The sequence below is a fragment of the Pleurodeles waltl genome, unplaced genomic scaffold (genome assembly GCF_031143425.1).
Source record: "Pleurodeles waltl isolate 20211129_DDA unplaced genomic scaffold, aPleWal1.hap1.20221129 scaffold_119, whole genome shotgun sequence".
Taxonomy (NCBI): Eukaryota; Metazoa; Chordata; class Amphibia; order Caudata; family Salamandridae; genus Pleurodeles; species Pleurodeles waltl.
This window is the reverse complement of record NW_027149825.1, coordinates 756,506-780,370: the sequence shown is the minus strand read 5'-3', so window position 1 is coordinate 780,370 and position 23,865 is coordinate 756,506. Positions and strand designations below refer to the sequence as shown.

At 47.4% G+C, this 23,865-nt stretch overlaps 1 protein-coding gene across 3 annotated transcripts in view; it reads left to right on the top strand.

Annotated features, from left to right (window-relative positions):
* TRIM33 (tripartite motif containing 33) overlaps positions 1 to 23,865 on the top strand; it is a 502,696-nt gene that overhangs the window by 230,881 nt on the left and 247,950 nt on the right. For 2 of the 3 annotated variants that reach the window (XM_069218908.1, XM_069218909.1), the window contains exon 11: positions 6,418 to 6,618. The exons of the other annotated variant lie outside the window; for it this stretch is intronic. In XM_069218908.1, the coding sequence (XP_069075009.1) occupies positions 6,418 to 6,618 (201 nt within the window). The remainder of the gene's footprint in view (positions 1 to 6,417; positions 6,619 to 23,865) is intronic. 3 annotated transcript variants of the gene reach the window in all.

The window sequence follows — 23,865 nt, the reverse complement described above, 5'->3', positions numbered from 1 at the left end:
AACAAACAAGCATTGGTAACCGCAAGAGTCACTGTGCACGGGGGTACTGTTCTGTGAGGAAAGGCAAGGGCTTACTGTCTGCCAAGTAGGACAGCTGGTAGAGAGGACCAAGGGGGGGACCACTCCAGGCCACCACCTGTGATGCAGAATCCATGCAGTTCCGGAGGGGAGAAGATCCACGCAGCTGGTTGTTGCAGTTGGTGCCTGCAGATGCAGGGGAGTGACTCCTTCACTCAAAGGGAGAGTCCTTCTTACTTCTTGTGCAGGCTGAAGATTTGTCTGCCTCAGAGGATGCACACCCAGGGAAATGTTGCAGTTGTTGGAAGGAGCAGGAGAAACAGTGTTGCAAAGCGGAGTAGTCTCTGACGTTGCAGATTGTCTGTTCCTGGAGGGTCTAGTTGCAGTCCCAGTGGGCACAAGATGAAGTAGACGATGCAGAAGAGTCCTGCTGGAATCTTGCATGTCGAATCTGAGATCTCACCCAAGAGGGAGACCCTAAACAGCCCAGGAAGGGGGATTGGTCACCAAGGAGGGTGATCACCTATCAGGAGGGGGCTGTGACCTCACCTGCCTGACCTGACCACTCAGATGCTCCCAGAGGCCTCTGCCCACCTTGGATTCAAGATAGCAGAATCAAGTGGCCACCTGGAGGGGCTCTTGGCACCACCCTTGGGGTGGTGATGGACAGGGAAGTGGTCACTCCCCTTTCCTCTATCCAGTTTCGTGCCAGAGCTGGGACCAGGAGTCCCTGGACTAGTGCCAACCGGTTTATGCAAGGAGGGCACCAAAGGTCCCTTCAAATCATACGGGTGGCTTGGGGAGGCTACCCCTCCAAAGCCAAGTAACACCTATTTCCAAGGGAGAGGGTGTTACCTTCCTCTCCCACAGGAAATCCTTTGTTCTGCCTTCCTCTGCCTGAGCTGGTCAAGCAGCAGAAGGGCAGAAACCTGCCTGAGGGGTGGCAGCAGCGTGGGCTTCCCGGTAAAACCCAGAAGACTGGTAGGAGCAATGCTGGAGATCCTCTAAGGAACCCCCAGAGTGCATGGAGTCATATAACTAATACTGGCAACAGTACTGGGGTATGATTCCAACATGTTTGATTTCAAACATGGCTTGGTTCGGAGTTACCATTTTGTAGCTGGACACATGTAGTGACTGTGTCCAGTACATGGGTAAAATGGTTTCCCTGCACTTACGATGTCCAGTGTAATGGAGCTGTAGTTTGTAGGGGCACCTCTGCTCATGCAGGGGTGCCCTCATGCACAGGTACCTGCACCCTGCCCTCTGGGTTAGGAGGGCCTTCCATAGGGGTGACTTACAGTAACCTGGTGCAGTGACCTGTAGTGAAAGAGTGCATGTACCTTTTCACACAGGTTCCAATGGCAGGCCTGCAGACACATTGTGTATGGGCTCCCATGGGTGGCACAATACATGCTGCAGCCCAATGGAGCCCCCTGGTGCCCCATTGCCATATACTAGATGCACAAGTATGCCAATTGTGGGGTGTGCAAAGTCCTAGGCAACCAAATCTAGAGGGAGAGGAGACCATCACTGGGGTCTGGGTTAGCAGGATCCCAGTGATAAGTCAAAACATACATACAGCAGGCAAAAAGTGGGGGTAACGATGCCCAAAAAAGGTTACTTTCCTGCACTAACCCGGCAGCCAACTCCTTCGACCTCGACGCAGACAAAGATCTTTAAGCCTTTGGTACGGAAAACCTCGGAACCGAAAGCCTCGGACCAATCTTTCACTACTCCTTCACCTGTCAAACTGATCGTGGAAAAAATAGGACGCTAGACAGCGAAAATTTCACATCCAAAAAGGAACTGGTCCCATTATTGCAACTCCTTCCTTTCCTGCGCCTCAAAAAAGGAAGTTAATGTTAGACAAGGCCTTGGACATTCTTATGCTTCTATGAAAGAAAAGGGACAATGTAGGAAGCTGGCCCTTTATATGTGGTATGTGAATACCGTGTAAAGGGTTCAGGAGTTCCCCCATTGAGTGGACAGGGCTTGCTATGGAATCCCAAAGTGCTCCATTTAGGGGTAGTGTGGTCGAACAGCCCTAGGCTTAAAACAGGGGAGTGCAAGACATCCACAAATGCACACAATAGTTAATAAATGAGACGTACAACTCAAGAAGGAGATCCACACCAATTTATAATAAAACAGGTATCTTTATATAAGTTTAGGCATCAGAGAAAAATTGTTCAGGTAAGTACGTTTTTAAATAGGAATTCTTTTCACTTTCAAAAATGGATACAGTGCAGTTTCTGATTTCTGCAGTGTTAGCCTATGAGAGGAAAAGTTCTGTTCTGCAACTTGCAGGACCTGTCTCCAGGAGTTAAGGTGTGTAGTGAGCAAGGTCCAAGACACCCTCAGCGGCATGGGTTGGCCAGGTGGAGAGTGCAAAACAGCGTTGGGTGCCTAATTCGTCCCTGTGGGGATCGGTCACTGTGGAAATAGGCTGCAAACTCTGGCCAGGAGGCTAGTCGGGCTGAACCATCAGCAGGGCTCAAGGCTCAGGCCTCAGGATGCTTGGGCACAGGTAGGCACCTTCAGTCTTCTTCTGTACAGCTCAGGGGTGGACTGTGTGCTGAGACTGCAGGTGTCATTATGGAGTCCATGAGGCATCAAACCACAATGGACTCGGGCTCTGGAGGTTTGGGGAACCTTTTTGGGATGGTGGTCCACTTCAACTCAGGTCAGACGGCGGGTGCAGTGGTGACTTCAGGTGTCTGGTTTTGGCTGTTTCAGAGGCTCCTTTCAACGCCCTGGCTGTATAGAGGAGCATAGAAGTCCTCCTCCACTGATTCATTGTCATCCCAACACAAGCAACCTCAATCCTTACACCAGCAATGTATGGAACTGAGTTCTGGTTGCATTACCCCCCCACTTGTTCCCTGGTTTTTAGATGCAACTTCGACTGAAGTGCACTGGGTTACTACTGACCTGATCTTTAGTACCAGTGTTTCTTCCCTAACACAAGACACCTGGTCACCTGATCTCCAAGTGGCCAGACTCTTCAGCCCCCCTGTGAATCCCTAATAAATGGTATCCCTTGAACCTAGGGCATGGGTACTGAAGAGGGCCCCTCAGAGCTGCCTCACAGCTTGTGCCTCCAAAAGCAAACAAACCCAGTTGAAGGACAGAATGCAGAACCAATCAAACATTCTTCCCAGTCACAGATCTGGGTTTAATCCATCAATAATTTTGCTCACCATGCCACCCCAGTTTGGGCCCAGTCATATGCAAATCAGTTTTGACCCTGTTCCCCATGAGAATAGTCCAGCCCGAACTGCCAGGCCAGGTCCTCCCTGGATCCGAAAGAAGCATCCTGGGACCGGTTTCAAGGTATCACCCTTCATCAGCCAGGCTAGCTTGAATCCAATGGCATTGTGAGTCTGGAACCCATGTCTGGACATACCTGGCACACTTTGGTTGACAAAAGCAAACAAACACGATGGATGGATGGATGGAAGGAATGCGGAACCAATCATACCTTCACCCCCCAGTTACAGGTCTCTGAGGGACTCGGCACCAACGTTAAGCAGGCTGCCATTGCAGGCTGCGTAACAAGATGCTCCCAAAATTGAAAGCATGACATGGCACACAGTCTGTGTGCTATGTCCCCCTAACACTGCATGTAATATATGTAAGTCATCCCTCTAGCAGGCATTACAGTGTATTATATTACATGTGAGGGTGTCCGGCTTTGGAGCTGGCGTAGCTGCATGCCAACAACCTCTCTGGTGTGGCGCGCACCTGCCACGCCTCTTGCTGCCCCAAATTGCACCTTTCCCGTCATTCCTGCGGTAAGGTTCATCTCTCTGGCGGCAGTGCTCGATGGTGGCTTCATTGCCCATATCCCTGATGTTTCCTTATCCTGGGACTTCAACTCCCAGCAACCTTCAGGAGCGGCCATGTTTAGGGTGTGGCTCCTCTATAAAATCCAGCCCGACCCAGGTTCCAGCGCTTACTATTTTGGAACTTTGCCTGGGCTTGTACTGTGGCCGGATCCTCCTTGAATTGAGCCTGCCTGCTTGTCTTCAACTGTCAAGCCTCCGGGATTTCCTTAAGCGAGTGGCCGGATTCGCTAGGGTGAGTCCGTTCTGACGGGGCTTCCCCCCGCCGGTGTTTATTTGGTTTCGAAGGAAACCTTGCTACTTTGTTTCCGCTCCTTTGATTCTCGGAGCTTGGCGATTACAGTTTCCATAGTTGCCAGCTCGTCCTCGAGCTGGCTTTCCTTTCGGAGATTTCCTTTGTACAAATTGTGACGTGTTAATTCTTGCATGCTTCTTTGTAGAAGACGCTCACTATTGAAAGGTGCATATTTACACGTGTATGATATTGAACATATGCTTAGTTTTCAAATGTTTGTGATTTTGACAGTAGCTTGTTTTGGAATTGTTTAGCCTAATAATTTTGCTGCAACTACAGCTCTGTGTTTTTTTTTTTTTTTTGCGAAAGGCATTAGATATGTGAGCTTGATTAAGTCTAAGCAACGTCTAGTGTTAGTTCTGATTTCCTTGTGGTTTTTATGACGGCCTGCTTCTGGTTTGTCCTTCGTGAGCTCCTGGCAAATGCTCTCTTATCTATGGATGTATGATGTTATATGAGGCCTGGAGTGCCTCCGTTTTAGCTTCTTAGTTGACCTTAGGGAGCATTGCTTTATCTCTTACATGTTTATTCCACATGAAGATTGCAAGGTGTTACAGTATAAATAATTAACCAGCGTTTGATGTTATTGTTGTTGTTCTCTTTGTACTTAATACCTTCCTTTTCAGATCTCCTTCCATGCTGTTCCTCTCCTACTTCCCTTTCCCCCCGCCTGGCCTCTCCAGTCTTCGGCGCCATAACGGCATCTGAGTTGGTGCAGTCTGGAGGTGGGCCATTGACTAGCAACGCACAGATCCCGAGGAATTGGGCCTTGACAGAGGGCATATCTACATTCGCAGATATGGCCCTGCTATATTTTTGTTGTTTCTCTTGCATAATAAGTGAAAAGGAAGCAATTTTAAACATGTGCTGGACATTGGTCACTACGAGTTCCAAAGCTACATGATAGCTTCTCTGAGCCCAGGGATGTTTGGTATCAAACATCTGAGATTAATAAACCCACACTGATTACAGTGAGGGATTTATTAATAAATATACCCAGAGGGCACCTTAAAGGTGTCCCCCGAAAACCTACCAGCTACTAGTGTGCAGAGTGACTGGTCCTTTGTACTGTGACCCAGGCCTCTCTAGATGGTGGGATGACTGGACCCCCAGCCTCCCCCCCCCGGCTTTTCTCACCCCACTTTTCGCGGGTATCAAGATAATGAAGCACATTTGGTTGGGCTTGCCTTGCTTGTAATGAATCTAGCATCCATAATGTCACATTTCTCATACTTTGTTTTCATTGGAGGTAGCTGTATAAACATCAGAGTAAAATAAGTTGTATAATGCCAGTAAGCCCCAGCAGGTTTATGACTCTAGTGTCTGGTAAGGAAAGTACCAAAAGCACTCCTTACATTGTTTCTATCATTCCCCAGTTTACTTATTGTTGTGGTGATCTGACATCCCTTGTGATTTGTGCTTTTGATGAAACAGGATTGACCCTGGAGCACCAGTGTGCTAATATCATTCTTTGCATTAGTGGAGACTGAAGCGTTCTTACCGCTCTCTTGCTCAAGCCAAAATTCAGGATGGAGGTGTCCAGACTCAGTGCTTTGCGGGACATCATCTCAGAATACTTATGTTTCTCAGTTGTATAGACAGAAGCATTTAATTTCAGGGCGTGGTAAGGTCACATCCTTTTATTTAAGTGATGGTTCCAAGACCAGAATTCTTTTATACATTTCCACCCCAATCTTCTGCCTCAAAATGTCTGCTGAATTTAGGTAAGAAATAAATGAGTTAAGTTATGTCTGTGGTGAGATGTCTTGAAAGATACAGATTTCTCTGTGCATAGAGCCTTTACACTAACAACATTATGTAGCACCTTATTTATAGTCTGAGCTGGGACCAGAAAATATAGTTTCTATCTATAGGAAGGTGTGGCAGCACATTTATGCGTCAGTCTAGCTAAGGTAAAGGAAAAAAAAGCATTTCAGACCTTTACCCCTCTTCATACGCAAGTTGTTTTGGTTTCTGGTGACCACATTTTCATCTTTATGGTGGTTATGTTTTACAATACCTTTAAAATCCTTCATCACTCATCCTGTCCTACAAAATAACAATGCAAAATTACACACTCCTATATTGGCTTTCATTATACATCTTTAAAATGAGTGCTTACTTTTCAAACCCTCTTAAACACTTTTAAGAAGTTACGTGATTTAAGTGTTAGTTGGTGGTACCGAACACAAATAAATATAAATATCTATATATATATATATAACATTGGTGCCTTATTTTTTTCTCTTCCAACAGCATTCTAACCCAGGTCATGCAGGGCCTTTTCCAGTTGTTTCGGTCCACAACAACACTATAAATCCAACTAGCCCTACTACAGCAACCATGGCAAATGCGAACCGTGGTCCAACCAGCCCATCTGTTACAGCTATAGAACTGATTCCATCAGTAACCAATCCAGAGAACCTTCCTTCTCTGCCAGACATCCCACCCATACAGGTTAGTAGGTCAGAGCATTTTCCTTCTGGCTGACACAATTTGTCAAGTATGTTTAAGGTGTCCTGTTGTCTTAATTAAGAGTGCTTTATTTCCTGTGTATTTTACAGTAGTGTATTCTGTAGTTTATTCTAACTCCATGTAGGGAAAAAAGGAACCCACTACATTGTTAGGTAAAGCACAGAATATTTTGTTCATAAAACAGGCGTTGGTGATTTTATCCTTGCAGAGGTGTTTAATTGTTTTAATGGCAACACTAGTTAGTTCAACCAAGGGAATGCTGTAGATGGTTTGTTAATTGAGTGGATTTTGCATACTGAAACAAAATACTGTTGTCCTCTCTGTGCTTCCTGTTGTAGGTTTGGGAGTCTTTCGAGAGACAGTAATAGAAAATGTTTGCTGACTGATTTCTTTTTTTAAAGCACTCAGTACCCCCTCTACCCTAGTATTTCGTTCAACCTTAAGGGATAGAAAATGTAGGCAAGTGTGTATTTACATCAGTGCAGTTATCAACCCTCGATGTCCCAGTGTGATTACCTAATTTTGCATGGATAGGGTTTCGCATGTTCTGTCTGCTCTGGTGTCATATTTTCTTTTTTAGTGGCTTTAGGATTTTTTTCCCCTTAGTTTTTGGTTTAACCTTTACTTTGGGTAGGGTTTATTATCATTTATCAGGTGGAAACATATCACTGCTTATTTAGTAACATATCCCTTCAGTTTGATGGGATGCCGTTTTGTTTTTAGATTTCTCACACTGAATATGCAAGATTGTCTCAGCTAACTCTCAATCGATTTAATATTAAGATCTTTTGACCTAAAATATAAGGCCACAACAGTTAAGGCAAGCACTGCTTTCTTTTGTTTTCCCCTCTCAAAGTCAAAAGCATGAACACTTAGTTCACGATATTTCCAGTTTTGCACTTTACCAACTAAATTGGTTTTATTATTCCCCCAAGAGAAGTACCACCCCAAAATGCATTGACGTATTGTGGAATACAGAGGAAGCAGATAAGATTCATGAAGAACAGATAAAATTACACAGAGATTGAGTTGAAATAAAGAATTGTATTTTGTACAACTGAGGTGCTTTATCAGGATTTTTCTTTGAATGTCTGAGGTGAACCAACCCAGGACAGATGGGAAGTGCTAAACGTGTGCGTCTTCACAAGAACATCACATTCTCCTGGAAGAAAGAAAAACATGTTAAACTCAGTGATTACTGGAGGTTAACCCTTAGGCGGATATTTTATTCTTCAATCAGTATGGATGAATTATTTATGTACTTATGCATGTATCTTTATCGGATGGAAAGGAGATGAAATATGTTTGCGTATCCTCATCAGTTTAGCATCATTCTTTAGAATTTATTTTCTTACTTATGAGTCACTTCTTTAGCTATTAGTGGAGCAGCATCACTAGCACTCGGGGAGCCTACTTTTTACTACCAATCATGTGGCATAGGGGCCAAATATCCTGGTTTTGCACCTGGGCCCACGTGGACCATAACTCCTTGCTTTCTCCTTTTCTGTCTTGCTTCTACCCAGCCTGCGATGGAAAGTATGCTTCTTGCAATTTAAAATCCTTCATAACAATCTAATAGCTCCATAGTATCCACTCTTCTAATTTTCTGTTATCTTGGCTCTGCCTTCTACACAGTGGACCACTACATCTTGCTGTCCACTTTGTTTTCGCTTGACATTTTGGGCATGGCTTTCCTGGTTCTTTTATCATTGACCATATTTAGCTTGGATCTTGGTCAAATTCGTCATCATCCTCTCTGAGCTCCTGTAATTAGCTGTAATAGCTTGTTTTAATACTTTTTAACCATTATTATCCTAATGATTCACAAATTTTCACCTTTTTGCTTATAAACCCTTATCCCTTCTTGAGTCCATCTCCTCCTGTCTGTTGAAAATACATCTCTAGATGTGCTCATGCATTATGCACCAATCCATCAAAAACTGGAATGCTTTTCTTTCCTGCTACCTTCCCTCACTTATACTTTCACTTCGATCTTTACATTCGTCACATCTTAATCACTTCACTCTGTTCAAAATGTTGTGTAATCTTTGACTTTAGTCTTTTTTTTTTCTTCTCCCCCCGCCCCCACCACGCCCCCACCCCAGAGTTTCCGGACCTTTTTCCTTTCAACCTTAGAATATTTACAAGAAGTACCCATGTCTGCAATTTCAGGCCTGTAACTCTTTCACTTAATGTAGGAAGTTGGCTCTGTATGTACTATTTCAAAGTAAGGAATAGTATGCACAGAGTCCAAGGGTTCCCCTTAGAGGTAAGATAGTGGCAAAAAGAGATAATACTAATGCTCTATTTTGTGGTAGTGTGGTCGAGCAGTAGGCTTATCAAAGGAGTAGTGTTAAGCATTTGTTGTACATACACACAGGCAATAAATGAGGAACACACACTCAGAGACAAATCCAGCCAATAGGTTTTGTTATAGAAAAATATATTTTCTTAGTTTATTTTAAGAACCACAGGTTCAAATTCTACATGTAATACTTTGCATGAAAGGTATTGCAGGTAAGTACTTTAGGAACTTTGAAAAATCACAATAGCATATATACTTTTCAGATTAAACACATATAGCTATTTTAAAACTAGACAGTGCAATTTTCACAGTTCCTAGGGGAGGTAAGTAATTGTTAGTTCTTGCAGGTAAGTAAACCACCTACAGGGTTCAAGTTTGGGTCCAAGGTAGCCCACCGTTGGGGGTTCAGAGCAACCCCAAAGTTACCACACCAGCAGCTCAGGGCCGGTCAGGTGCAGAGTTCAAAGTGGTGCCCAAAACGCATAGGCTTCAATGGAGAAGGGGGTGCCCCGGTTCCAGTCTGCCAGCAGGTAAGTACCCGGGTCTTCGGAGGGCAGACCAGGGGGGTTTTGTAGGGCACCGGGGGGGACACAAGTTAGCACAGAAAGTACACCCTCAGCAGCACGGGGGCGGCCGGGTGCAGTGTGCAAACACACGTCGGGTTTCCAATGGAAATCAATGGGAGACCAAGGGGTCTCTTCAGCGATGCAGGCAAGGGGGGGGGCTCCTCGGGGTAGCCACCACCTGGGCAAGGGAGAGGGCCTCCTGGGGGTCACTCCTGCACTGGAGTTCCGATCCTTCAGGTCCTGGGGCCTGCGGGTGCAGGGTCTTTTCCAGGCGTCGGGATCTGGGAGTCAGGCAGTCGCGGTCAGGGGGAGCCTCGGGATTCCCTCTGCAGGCGTCTCTGTGGGGGCTCAGGGGGGACAACTTTGGTTACTCACAGTCTCGGAGTCGCCGGAGGGTCCTCCCTGAAGTGTAGTTTCTCTACCGGTTGAGTCGGGGTCGCCGGGTGCAGGGTTGCAAGTCTCACGCTTCTGGCGGGAAACGCTGTTGTCTTTAAGTTGCTCCTTTGGAAACAAAGTTGCAGTCTTGGGTGAACAGGGCCGCTGTTCTCGGGAGTTTCTTGGTCCTTTTAGAGCAGGGCAGTCCTCTGGGGATTCAGAGGTCGCTGGTCCTGGGGAAAGCATAGCTGGAGCAGTTTTCTTCCGAAGGGGGGGAGACAGGCCGGTAGAGCTGGGGCCAAGGCAGTTGGTGTCTCCGTCTTCTCTGCAGGGTTTTTCAGCTCAGCAGTCCTCTTCTTCTTAGGTTGCAGGAATCTGAGTTCCTAGGTTCAGGGGAGCCCTTAAATACTAAATTTAAGGGCGGGTTTAGGTCTGGGGGGTTAGTAGCCAATGGCTGCTATCCTTGAGGGTGGGTACACCCTCTTTGTGCCTCCTCCCCAAGGGGAGGGGGGCACATCCCTATTCCTATTGGGGGAATCCTCCTTCTACAAGATGGAGGATTTCTAAAAGTCAGTCACCTCAGCTCAGGACACCTTAGGGGCTGTCCTGACTGGCCAGTGACTCCTCCTTGTTTTTCTCATTATCTCTCCTGGACTTGCCGCCAAAAGTGGGGGCTGTGTCCAGGGGGCGGGCATCTCCACTAGCTGGAGTGCCCTGGGGCATTGTAACACGAAGCTTGAGCCTTTGAAGCTCACTGCTAGGTGTTACAGTTCCTGCAGGGGGGAGGTGTGAAGCACCTCCACCCAGAGCAGGCTTTGTTTCTGTCCTCAGAGAGCACAAAGGCTCTCACCGCATGGGGTCAGAAACTCGTCTCTCAGCAGCAGGCTGGCACAGACCAGTCAGTCCTGCACTGAACAATTGGGTAAAATACAGGGGGCATCCCTAAGATGCCCTCTGTGTGCATTTTTTAATAAATCCAACACTGGCATCAGTGTGGGTTTATTATTCTGAGAAGTTTGGTACCAAACTTCCCAGTATTCAGTGTAGCCATTATGGAGCTGTGGAGTTCGTTTTTGACAGACTCCCAGACCATATACTCTTATGGCTACCCTGCACTTACAATGTGTAAGGTTTTGCTTAGACACTGTAGGGGCATAGTGCTCATGCACATATGCCCTGACCTGTGGTATAGTGCACCCTGCCTTAGGGCTGTAAGGCCTGCTAGAGGGGTGACTTGCCTATGCCACAAGCAGTGTGAGGTTGGCATGGCACTCTGAGGGGAGTGCCATGTCGAGTTAGTCATTTTCTCCCCACCAGCACACACAAGCTGGCAAGCAGTGTCTGTGCTGAGTGAGGTGTCCCTAGGGTGGCATAAGACATGCTGCAGCCCTTAGAGACCTTCTCTGGCATCAGGGCCCTTGGTACCAGCTACAAGGGACTTACCTGGGTGCCAGGGTTGTGCCAATTGTGGAGACAATGGTACATTTTAGGTGAAAGAACACTGGTGCTGGGGCCTGGTTAGCAGGGTCCCAGCACACTTCTCAGTCAAGTCAGCATCTGTATCAGGCAAAAAGTGGGGGGTAACTGCAACAGGGAGCCATTTCTTTACACTTAACATCTGTTTTCACTACTGCTCTTCCTGCTTACTCGCTCCTATTAGATCAGTCTTTAACAGTGTAATTTGGATTCTTTTTATTTCACAGCCTCCACACCCCCCAACACACTGCCTAACTCTTCCCAGCCTCTTCTGTCTGCTCTCCCTTCTAGTTTTAGCTCCAGTTTAGCTTCATATGTATGGCCTGATCTACCCCTGCCTATATCTTAATACTTTAATACCGCTCTGTATTCCCTGCATCCAAATTTAGGCTAATCCCCTGACCCACCCCTTCCTCATTCAAATCTTTTGCCCTTCTTGCTCCTAAGATGCAGAATCCTCACTCTTTCTGTAGATTTCCCACCATCCTTGAACCTTATTTGGTTCAGTGTGGGCACCTATCACGTTTATATGTTCACTGATAATTTATTTAGTATTCCCCTCCTGGTTAAATGAATTGTATCACTGTGCACCTATCATGGCATTTTATGTAGCTTTATTGATGCTTGTTCTCTGTACAGCATTAAGACTGCTTCATAAAAAAAAATTAACATACATTACATTCTCAGTAATACTTGGGCATATTTGAATAAAATGGGTGTTCGGAACAAAACATTTTGAATGTCTTATGTAATCCGTTGAGACCAAGGTGGTGGATTTAAAAGTTACTTTAGTTTTTGTATTATTTTTTTTGGTCTGGTTGGGAGACTTTAAAATGCCCAAATCAGAATCTTGTCTGTTGCAAATTCAGCTACCTATGGCAAAAATGTATAATTGCTCTTGTGCATTACTATGTTAATATATGCAATACCAAGTAAATCATGTAAGACACTCTTCTATGCTTTTTTTTTACCTCAGCAAAATGTTGTCAAATGCTCCTAGATCATTTCTTGCCACCTTGTTTGCCAGTGAAACACATTTGTTCTTTCAGCTCCTTAATTTATTTTCTTGGTTTGACGTGAATGGCACTTGTACCATTAATTGTAATCATATGGTGTTCTGTTCTTACTTTAGAAGGTTTTAAGTCGGCCTCCTTCAGACATCGCTGTCTTTTGCTTCTGTACTTTCAAACATAGCCTTGAGACATTCAGTCATTTTCTTGCTTGGATCAACCCACAGTATTATTTCAGTGTCATTGCTGTCTTTTGCTTCAGGACTTTCAGCCATGTCCTTGATGTTGCCAGTTATTCTCCTGTATCAATCCACTGGAGTATTTTAGTCTCACTGTTTTTTCTCTTGCCTGTTTGGGTGTTTCCTGATACTTGCATTGGGTTGTATGAGGGACCATTCATGTGATATCAGCTGGCAGTGGCCTTGTATCACTGGGGGCGGCTAATGCAGAAGTGCTCTGAAAAATAAATCCTACAGGAGTTATCATTTTTCAGATCCTAATGCCAGCCCTTCCCCAAAAGTGCTTCCAGGCGAACAAGTATTGCCAACACCATTAGTTTCATGCAGCATAAGCTCTGCACATATTGGCCCTTTTGGTTACATAAATGCTTCTGGGGGCATGTGCATTTTGTGCTTTTCAAAGTTACATATTGAAGATTTATTGGATGCGATCAAGGGACAGGGAGCCAGCTGGATGAGCGACACTTCACAGAGTACTATGCTAAAGCATTGATGAGTTTTACTGATGAGATGCCTAAACAGGGCACAAGCAGTGTAGGAGTGGTGAAACTAACATCTACCGAGAAGCCTGTCTGTATAATACTTCTGCTAGAAGAGCCTGCCTGTTATAAAGGAACTAAAGTCTCCAAAGAGGAAAACTTATCAGGTAGCTTGGTCATCAGGGGCACAGTTTTCTGCCTTTCATTTAGCACCCCAATGGATTCTGAGAATTAATCTCAATAAAACCAGTTCCAATACATATGTAGCCATATAAACAGCAGCCCTATTGACTTGGATATGTTTGTGTGCCTGCTTATTTGCCTAATTCGCTGCCAACCTCGACTTTGTGATGAATATTTCCAGCCACAGATTCCTCACCTTGTGAATACCCCCTGGCCCCGAGCTGGATCTGGAGAATTTTCTCAGCTGTCAGCTGGTAGCTCTTATGGCTACCCTGCACTTACAATGTCTAAGGTTTTGTTTAGACACTGTAGGGGCACAGTGCTCATGCACTGGTGCCCTCACCTATAGTATAGTGCACCCTGCCTTAGGGCTGTAAGGCCTGCTAGAGGGGTGACTTATCTATACTGCATAGGCAGTGTGAGGTTGGCATGGCACCCTGAGGGGAGTGCCATGTCGACTTACTCGTTTTGTCCTCACCAGCACAAACAAGCTGGCAAGCAGTGTGTCTGTGCTGAGTGAGGGGTCCCCAGGGCGGCATAAGACATGCTGCAGCCCTTAGAGACCTTCCCTGGCATCAGGGCCCTTGGTACCAGGGGTACCAGTTACAAGGGACTTACCTGGATGCCAGGGTGTGCCAATTGTGAAAACAAAAAGTACAGGTTAGGGAAAGAACACTGGTGCTGGGGCCTGGTTAGCAGGCCTCAGCACACTTTCAAATCAAAACTTAGCATCCGCAAAGGCAAAAAGTCAGGGGGAAACCATGCCAAGGAGGCATTTCCTTACAGACACTTAGCAACAACTTAAGTTAATTCCAGAATAACTATTCAGTAAGTATAAGGCAAGGTCCAGGGCAGCAGCAACTGGTCACTTTGGCGTCTGGATGCAAAGGTGCTTTTCAGCACAAGGTGTCTAATGTTATCCTATGGGGAACTGTCTAGTAATAAAGATGCTGCAAGCTGGGACTAGGGGACCAGTCCGGCTGAACCAACAAGGGGCTCAGGTTGCACAGTGCTCTGGGATGTAGGGACACCTTTGGTCCTCTTTGCCTCGGGCCAATGCAGCCTGGTGCAGATGTGTCCAAGGCGTTGGGTTTTTGTCACCGGGTCACTCGTGGTAGAGGAGGGGGACCTGTACAAAGAGGCTGCATGCAGCATCGAGAAGTTCACACTTGGCAACCCCAAGGTGGGCTTCATTTCTGGAGGGTCGAGGGACCACCCTGACACCATTGGCCCACTTCAACTCTGGCTAGGGGGCACAAGAGCAGTGGTGCTTTTTGATATTGGGTTTTGGCAGTCCGGAGACCTTACAATTCTTCTGGGGTGCCTGCAAGGGAGACTCTCTGCTACTCCACAGGTGTTCCTGCGTCTTGGTTGAAGGCTGGCAGCACTCCCAGTCTTTTGGAGGCACAGGAGGTTGCAGGACAAGTTGTCTTTGTCACAATTGGCAAGGACAGCAGGCAGGTCAGCAGGGCTGTGGCCAAGTCAGCTGCTGATCTTCTGTTCTTTCTTTCGCGACTCCTCAGGGTCGGTCTTCTTTCGGGTCACCAGGATCTGATTTCCTGTTCCAGGGGCTCCCCTCAATACTGCATTTAGGGACATTAGGAGAGTTTAGGGTATTAGCCAATGGGCTACTTACTCCTGGTGTCACTACGCCCCCTATATGACCACTTCCTCATATTTCTTTATTTTGATCTTAAGAAGACACGTCCGTGTGTAAAATTATACATTAAAACAATTGTATAGCTGCAACACATCAATGCTTATACATGGGAGTTGTCACATATTGCATTACACATGATATCCACTGTAATAAAGACGTACATATCAACTTGACTAGTGTGTACTGATTGTATTCCTGCACTGGTATATATTTTAAAAGACACTGGATAACATACTTATTTTGTGTAATAACCAAAGAATAAAATAACCTAAAACATGACTGAACTACAATTAGCTAGGTGTGCATTGGGGGTGCGGAAGCAAAAGAAGAAGCATTCAGGGCTCAAGCCAGTCCAACTGGTAGGAAACCCATTAGATCCCAACTTAGGTGGCAACAGGAGGGGGGAGGGGTGTGGGGTGGGGTCAGTTGCCAGGTGGGGGTAGGAGGGTAGGGGCCACAGAGGCAGGGAGAGAATTCTCCACCTCAATCAACAGATTCCACAGCCGGCTGTGGTCCAAGCAGACTCTCAACTCCTTCCAGAAGTGCCGTCCAATCTGGGTGGTCGTGAAGCGGGCCCACCCGTCTATGGGATGATAATATGCGTTGTTCTGCCAGTATTCCGTTGAGGAGATCTACAAGCCATCTAGACACCGGGGGTCAAACGCAGACTTCCAGCACATCACTCGGCATCTTTTTGCTAGTATGAGTGCTAAGTCCAATATTTTATTCATTGATTTGGTCTTAGAGGTTCTATGTGTTACTCCTATCATATAGTGTGCCATGTCGCGCCACACGTTTCTCTGTGGAATGTTGTTAAGCGTCCCAGTTATCGCTTCCCAATATTCAACTACGTGGGGGCAGGTCCACACCATGTGTAAGAAATCAGCATTCCTGTTGTGGCATCTCGGACATCTATCTGATGCCGAAGAATAAATCTGTGCTAATCTTGCGGGAGTGAGATGTGTGATGTAAATAAATTATATGTACTTGTAACTGGCAGTCACAGAGATAATTTTCGGAACCATGAGGGCCTGTTCCCATTGTGTGTCTGTTTCATGCGGAGCGCATCCTCCCAGTACGCTCGGAGCGACGTTAAGGGATATCTAGCCTCCATGTGTAGAGCTTTATAAATGTTTGTAATGGCTTTCCTCTCTCCCCCATGAGTCAGCAGCGTCTGTAGCAATATCGATGTATCCGGTTCCCTAGGCAAAGTATCCCAACGGACTGCTGCTTGTCTCGTCACCGCCGCATATGTTATGAAAGTCCCTGGTGACACACCGAAATCATTCACTAGGTCGTCAAACGGGATCAGCATGTGATCTTCAAACTGGTCTCCCCATTCCACTATTCCCGCCACCTCCCAGGCTCTCAATGATGGATCACGCAGGGAAATAGCGCCTCCCGGCACAACCCGCAGTGGAAATTCTTGTCCCGGCCTACGTGTTAAAGCAGCCCAGCATCCCCTAGCAATTTTCATTAATAAATTACTACCACTGACCGACTCAGCAGAGTGCAGTGACATTAACCAACTGGGGAGACCACCTGAGCGCACTGTCTGACACGCGGAGGATAATTAGAACAAGTTGTGCCCCGCCAACCAGCGCATAGGCCACTGGAGTTGGGCCGCCATATAATAATGTTCGAAATTCAGGGCCCCCAGTCCACCCTCTGATGCAGGTGCATAAAGCTGGGGCAGCGCCACCCGGCTTCTGCCTCTGCGCATGCCCCATATCAGTGTAGGGAGAAGCAAACGCATCTCCACGAACCACTTGTGCAGGAGGTAAACAGGGAGAGCCGAGAAGTGGTACAACAGTTGCGGGAGAACCAGCATCTTCGCTATGGCTAGTCTACCCATCAGCGAGAGCGGGAGGGAGTTCCAAAATTGTAACGACAATCTCACCCCGCCAGTACCTTGCCTATATTGGCATCTAGTAAATCTTTTTCTTCATGGAATATCCTAACCCCAAGATATTTAATGGTGTCTGTAGGAAGTTGGCTCTGTATGTGCTATTTCAAAGTAAGGAATAGCATGCACAGAGTCCAAGGGTTCCCCTTAGAGGTAAAATAGTGGTAAAAATAGATAATACTAATGCTCTATTTTGTGGTAGTGTGGTCGAGCAGTAGGCTTATCCAAGGAGTAGTGTTAAGCATTTGTTGTACATACACATAGACAATAAATGAGGTACACACACTCAGAGACAAATCCAGCCAATAGGTTTTTATATAGAAAAATATCTTTTCTTAGTTTATTTTAAGAACCACAGGTTCAAATTCTACATGTAATAGCTCATTCGAAAGGTATTGCAGGTAAGTACTTTAGGAACTTCAAATCATCAAAATTGCATGTATACTTTTCAAGTTATTCACAAATAGCTGTTTTAAAAGTGGACACTTAGTGCAATTTTCACAGTTCCTAGGGGAGGTAAGTATTTGTTAGTTTTACCAGGTAAGTAAGACACTTACAGGGTTCAGTTCTTGGTCCAAGGTAGCCCACCGTTGGGGGTTCAGAGCAACCCCAAAGTCACCACACCAGCAGCTCAGGGCCGGTCAGGTGCAGAGTTCAAAGTGGTGCCCAAAACACATAGGCTAGAATGGAGATAAGGGGGTGCCCCGGTTCCGGTCTGCTTGCAGGTAAGTACCCGCGTCTTCGGAGGGCAGACCAGGGGGGTTTTGTAGGGCACCGGGGGGGACACAAGTCCACACAGAAATTTCACCCTCAGCGGCGCGGGGGCGGCCGGGTGCAGTGTAGAAACAAGCGTCGGGTTCGCAATGTTAGTCTATGAGAGATCTCGGGATCTCTTCAGCGCTGCAGGCAGGCAAGGGGGGGGTTCCTCGGGGAAACCTCCACTTGGGCAAGGGAGAGGGACTCCTGGGGGTCACTTCTCCAGTGAAAGTCCGGTCCTTCAGGTCCTGGGGGCTGCGGGTGCAGGGTCTCTCCCAGGCGTCGGGACTTTAGGTTCAAAGAGTCGCGGTCAGGGGAAGCCTCGGGATTCCCTCTGCAGGCGGCGCTGTGGGGGCTCAGGGGGGACAGGTTTTGGTACTCACAGTATCAGAGTAGTCCTGGGGTCCCTCCTGAGGTGTTGGATCGCCACCAGCCGAGTCGGGGTCGCCGGGTGCAGTGTTGCAAGTCTCACGCTTCTTGCGGGGAGCTTGCAGGGTTCTTTAAAGCTGCTGGAAACAAAGTTGCAGCTTTTCTCGGAGCAGGTCCGCTGTCCTCGGGAGTTTCTTGTCTTTTCGAAGCAGGGGCAGTCCTCAGAGGATGTCGAGGTCGCTGGTCCCTTTGGAAGGCGTCGCTGGAGCAGGATCTTTGGAAGGCAGGAGACAGGCCGGTGAGTTTCTGGAGCCAAGGCAGTTGTCGTCTTCTGGTCTTCCGCTGCAGGGGTTTTCAGCTAGGCAGTCCTTCTTCTTGTAGTTGCAGGAATCTAATTTTCTAGGGTTCAGGGTAGCCCTTAAATACTAAATTTAAGGGCGTGTTTAGGTCTGGGGGGTTAGTAGCCAATGGCTACTAGCCCTGAGGGTGGGTACACCCTCTTTGTGCCTCCTCCCAAGGGGAGGGGGTCACAATCCTAACCCTATTGGGGGAATCCTCCATCTGCAAGATGGAGGATCTCTAAAAGTTAGAGTCACCTCAGCTCAGGACACCTTAGGGGCTGTCCTGACTGGCCAGTGACTCCTCCTTGTTATTCTCATTATTTTCTCCGGCCTTGCCGCCAAAAGTGGGGCCTGGCCGGAGGGGGCGGGCAACTCCACTAGCTGGAGTGTCCTGCTGGGTTGGCACAAAGGAGGTGAGCCTTTGAGGCTCACCGCCAGGTGTGACAATTCCTGCCTGGGAGAGGTGTTAGCATCTCCACCCAGTGCAGGCTTTGTTACTGGCCTCAGAGTGACAAAGGCACTCTCCCCATGGGGCCAGCAACATGTCTCGGTTTGTGGCAGGCTGCTAAAACTAGTCAGCCTACACAGATAGTCGGTTAAGTTTCAGGGGGCACCTCTAAGGTGCCCTCTGTGGTGTATTTTACAATAAAATGTACACTGGCATCAGTGTGCATTTATTGTGCTGAGAAGTTTGATACCAAACTTCCCAGTTTTCAGTGTAGCCATTATGGTGCTGTGGAGTTCGTGTTTGACAGACTCCCAGACCATATACTCTTATGGCTACCCTGCACTTACAATGTCTAAGGTTTTGTTTAGACACTGTAGGGGTACCATGCTCATGCACTGGTACCCTCACCTATGGTATAGTGCACCCTGCCTTAGGGCTGTAAGGCCTGCTAGAGGGGTGTCTTACCTATACTGCATAGGCAGTGAGAGGCTGGCATGGCACCCTGAGGGGAGTGCCATGTCGACTTACTCGTTTTGTCCTCACTAGCACACACAAGCTGGTAAGCAGTGTGTCTGTGCTGAGTGAGAGGTCTCCAGGGTGGCATAAGACATGCTGCAGCCCTTAGAGACCTTCCTTGGCATCAGGGCCCTTGGTACTAGAAGTACCAGTTACAAGGGACTTATCTGGATGCCAGGGTCTGCCAATTGTGGATACAAAAGTACAGGTTAGGGAAAGAACACTGGTGCTGGGGCCTGGTTAGCAGGCCTCAGCACACTTTCAATTGTAAACATAGCATCAGCAAAGGCAAAAAGTCAGGGGGCAACCATGCCAAGGAGGCATTTCCTTACACAACCCCCCCCCAAACGAAAGAGGATGAGACTAACCTTTCCCAAGAGAGTCTTCATTTTCTAAGTGGAAGAACCTGGAAAGGCCATCTGCATTGGCATGGGCAGTCCCAGGTCTGTGTTCCACTATAAAGTCCATTCCCTGTAGGGAGATGGACCACCTCAACAGTTTAGGATTTTCACCTTTCATTTGCATCAGCCATTTGAGAGGTCTGTGGTCAGTTTGAACTAGGAAGTGAGTCCCAAAGAGGTATGGTCTCAGCTTCTTCAGGGACCAGACCACAGCAAAGGCCTCCCTCTCAATGGCACTCCAACGCTGCTCCCTGGGGAGTAACCTCCTGCTAATGAAAGCAACAGGCTGGTCAAGGCCATCATCATTTGTTTGGGACAAAACTGCCCCTATCCCATGTTCAGAGGCATCAGTCTGCACAATGAACTGCTTAGAATAATCTGGAGCTTTGAGAACTGGTGCTGAGCACATTGCCTGTTTCAGGGTGTCAAAGGCCTGTTGGCAGTCCACAGTCCAGTTCACTTTCTTGGGCATTTTCTTGGAGGTGAGCTCAGTGAGGGCTGTCACAATGGATCCATATCCCTTCACAAACCTCCTGTAGTACCCAGTCAAGCCAAGGAATGCCCTGACTTGAGTCTGGGTTTTTGGAGCTACCCAGTCCAGAATAGTCTGGATCTTGGGTTGGAGTGGCTGAACTTGGCCTCCACCTACAAGGTGTCCCAAGTAAACCACAGTTCCCTGCCCTATCTGGCATTTGGATGCCTTGATAGAGAGGCCTGCAGATTGCAGAGCCTTCAAAACCTTCCTCAGGTGGACCAGGTGATCCTGCCAGGTGGAGCTAAAGACAGCAATATCATCAAGATAAGCTGTGCTAAAGGACTCCAAGCCAGCAAGGACTTGATTCACCAACCTTTGGAAGGTGGCAGGGGCATTCTTTAAACCAAAGGGCATAACAGTAAACTGATAATGCCCATCAGGTGTGGAGAATGCTGTCTTTTCTTTTGCTCCAGGTGCCATTTTTATTTGCCAGTACCCTGCTGTCAAGTCAAAGGTACTTAGGAATTTGGCAGCACCTAATTTATCAATGAGCTCATCAGCTCTTGGAATTGGATGAGCATCTGTCTTGGTGACAGAATTGAGCCCTCTGTAGTCCACACAAAACCTCATCTCTTTCTTTCCATCTGTGGTGTGAGGTTTGGGGACTAAGACCACTGGGCTAGCCCAGGGGCTGTCAGAGCGCTCAATGACTCCCAATTCCAGCATCTTGTGGACTTCCACCTTGATGCTTTCCTTAACATGGTCAGACTGTCTAAAGATTTTGTTCTTGACAGGCATGCTGTCTCCTGTGTCCACATCATGGGTACACAGGTGTGTCTGACCAGGGGTTAAGGAGAAGAGTTCAGGAAACTGTTGTAGGACTCTCCTACAATCAGCTTGCTGTTGGCCAGAGAGGGTGTCTGAGTAGATCACTCCATCTACTGTACCATCTTTTGGGTCTGATGACAGAAGATCAGGGAGAGGTTCACTCTCTGCCTCCTGATCCTCATCTGTTACCATCAACAGATTGACATCAGCCCTGTCGTGGAAGAGCTTAAGGCGGTTTACATGGATCACCCTTTTGGGGCTCCTGCTTGTGCCCAGGTCCACCAAGTAGGTGACCTGACTCTTCCTCTCTAGTACTGGGTAAGGGCCACTCCATTTGTCCTGGAGTGCCCTGGGAGCCACAGGCTCCAGAACCCAGACTTTCTGCCCTGGTTGGAACTCAACCAGTGCAGCCTTTTGGTCATACCAAAACTTCTGGAGCTGTTGGCTGGCCTCAAGGTTTTTGGTTGCCTTTTCCATGTACTCTGCCATTCTAGAGCGAAGGCCAAGTACATAGTCCACTATGTCCTGTTTAGGCTCATGGAGAGGTCTCTCCCAGCCTTCTTTAACAAGGGCAAGTGGTCCCCTTACAGGATGACCAAACAGAAGTTCAAAGGGTGAAAACCCTACTCCCTTCTGTGGTACCTCCCTGTAAGCGAAAAGCAGACATGGCAGGAGGACATCCCATCTCCTTTTGAGTTTTTCTGGGAGCCCCATGATCATGCCTTTTAATGTCTTGTTGAATCTCTCAACTAAGCCATTAGTTTGTGGGTGGTAAGGTGTAGTGAATTTATAAGTCACTCCACACTCATTCCACATGTGCTTTAGGTATGCTGACATGAAGTTGGTACCTCTGTCAGACACCACCTCCTTAGGGAAACCCACTCTGGTAAAGATACCAATGAGGGCCTTGGCTACTGCAGGGGCAGTAGTCGACCTAAGGGGAATAGCTTCAGGATACCTGGTAGCATGATCCACTACTACCAGGATATACATATTTCCTGAGGCTGTGGGAGGTTCCAGTGGACCAACTATGTCCACACCCACTCTTTCAAAGGGCACCCCCACCACTGGAAGTGGAATGAGGGGGGCCTTTGGGTGCCCACCTGTCTTACCACTGGCTTGACAGGTGGGGCAGGAGAGGCAAAACTCCTTAACCATGTTGGACATATTGGGCCAGTAGAAGTGGTTGACTAACCTCTCCCACGTCTTGGTTTGTCCCAAATGTCCAGCAAGGGGAATGTCATGGGCCAATGTTAGGATGAACTCTCTGAACAGCTGAGGCACTACCACTCTCCTAGTGGCACCAGGTTTGGGGTCTCTGGCCTCAGTGTACAGGAGCCCATCTTCCCAATAGACCCTATGTGTTCCATTTTTCTTGCCTTTGGACTCTTCAGCAGCTTGCTGCCTAAGGCCTTCAAGAGAGGGACAGGTTTCTTGTCCCTTACACAGCTCTTCCCTTGAGGGTCCCCCTGGGCCTAAGAGCTCAACCTGATAAGGTTCTAGTTCCAAAGGCTCAGTTCCCTCAGAGGGCAGAACTTCTTCCTGAGAAGAGAGGTTCCCTTTCTTTTGCTGTGTTGCAGTTGGTTTCCCAACTGACTTTCCTGTTCTCTTGGTAGGCTGGGCCATTTTTCCAGACTCCAGCTCTACTTTTTCACCCTGTGCCTTGCATTGTGCTCTTGTTTTCACACACACCAGTTCAGGGATACCCAGCATGGCTGCATGGGTTTTTAGCTCTACCTCAGCCCATGCTGAGGACTCCAGGTCATTTCCAAGCAGACAGTCCACTGGGATATTTGAGGAGACCACCACCTGTTTCAGGCCATTGACCCCTCCCCATTCTAAAGTAACCATTGCCATGGGATGTACTTTTCTCTGATTGTCAGCGTTGGTGACTGTGTAAGTTTTTCCAGTCAGGTATTGGCCAGGGGAGACCAGTTTCTCTGTCACCATGGTGACACTGGCACCTGTATCCCTCAGGCCCTCTATTCTAGTCCCATTAATTAAGAGTTGCTGTCTGTATTTTTGCATGTTAGGCGGCCAGACAGCTAGTGTGGCTAAATCCACCCCACCCTCAGAAACTAGAGTAGCTTCAGTGTGGACCCTGATTTGCTCTGGGCACACTGTTGATCCCACTTGGAGACTAGCCATACCAGTGTTACCTGGATGGGAGTTTGGAGTGGAACCTTTCTTGGGACAGGCCTTGTCTCCAGTTTGGTGTCCATGCTGTTTACAGCTATGACACCAGGCCTTTTTGGGATCAAAGTTTTTACCCTTGTACCCATTGTTTTGTGAAGAGGCTCTGGGCCCACCCTCCTGTGCAGGTTTTTGGGGGCCTGTAGAAGACTCTTTACTATTTTTAGTTTTGGTTGTCTCATCACCCTTCTGCTGGGGAGTCTTTGTGACCCCTTTCTTTTGGTCACCCCCTGTTGAAGTCTTGGACACCCTTGTCTTGACCCAATGGTCCGCCTTCTTTCCCAATTCTTGGGGAGAAATTGGTCCTAGGTCTACCAGATGCTGATGCAGTTTATCATTGAAACAATTACTTAACAGGTGCTCTTTCACAAATAAATTGTACAGCCCATCATAATTACTTACACCACTGCCTTGAATCCAACCATCTAGTGTTTTCACTGAGTAGTCAACAAAGTCAACCCAGGTCTGGCTCGAGGATTTTTGAGCCCCCCTGAACCTAATCCTGTACTCCTCAGTGGAGAATCCAAAGCCCTCAATCAGGGTACCCTTCATGAGGTCATAAGATTCTGCATCTTGTCCAGAGAGTGTGAGGAGTCTATCCCTACACTTTCCTGTGAACATTTCCCAAAGGAGAGCACCCCAGTGAGATCTGTTCACTTTTCTGGTTACACAAGCCCTCTCAAAAGCTGTGAACCATTTGGTG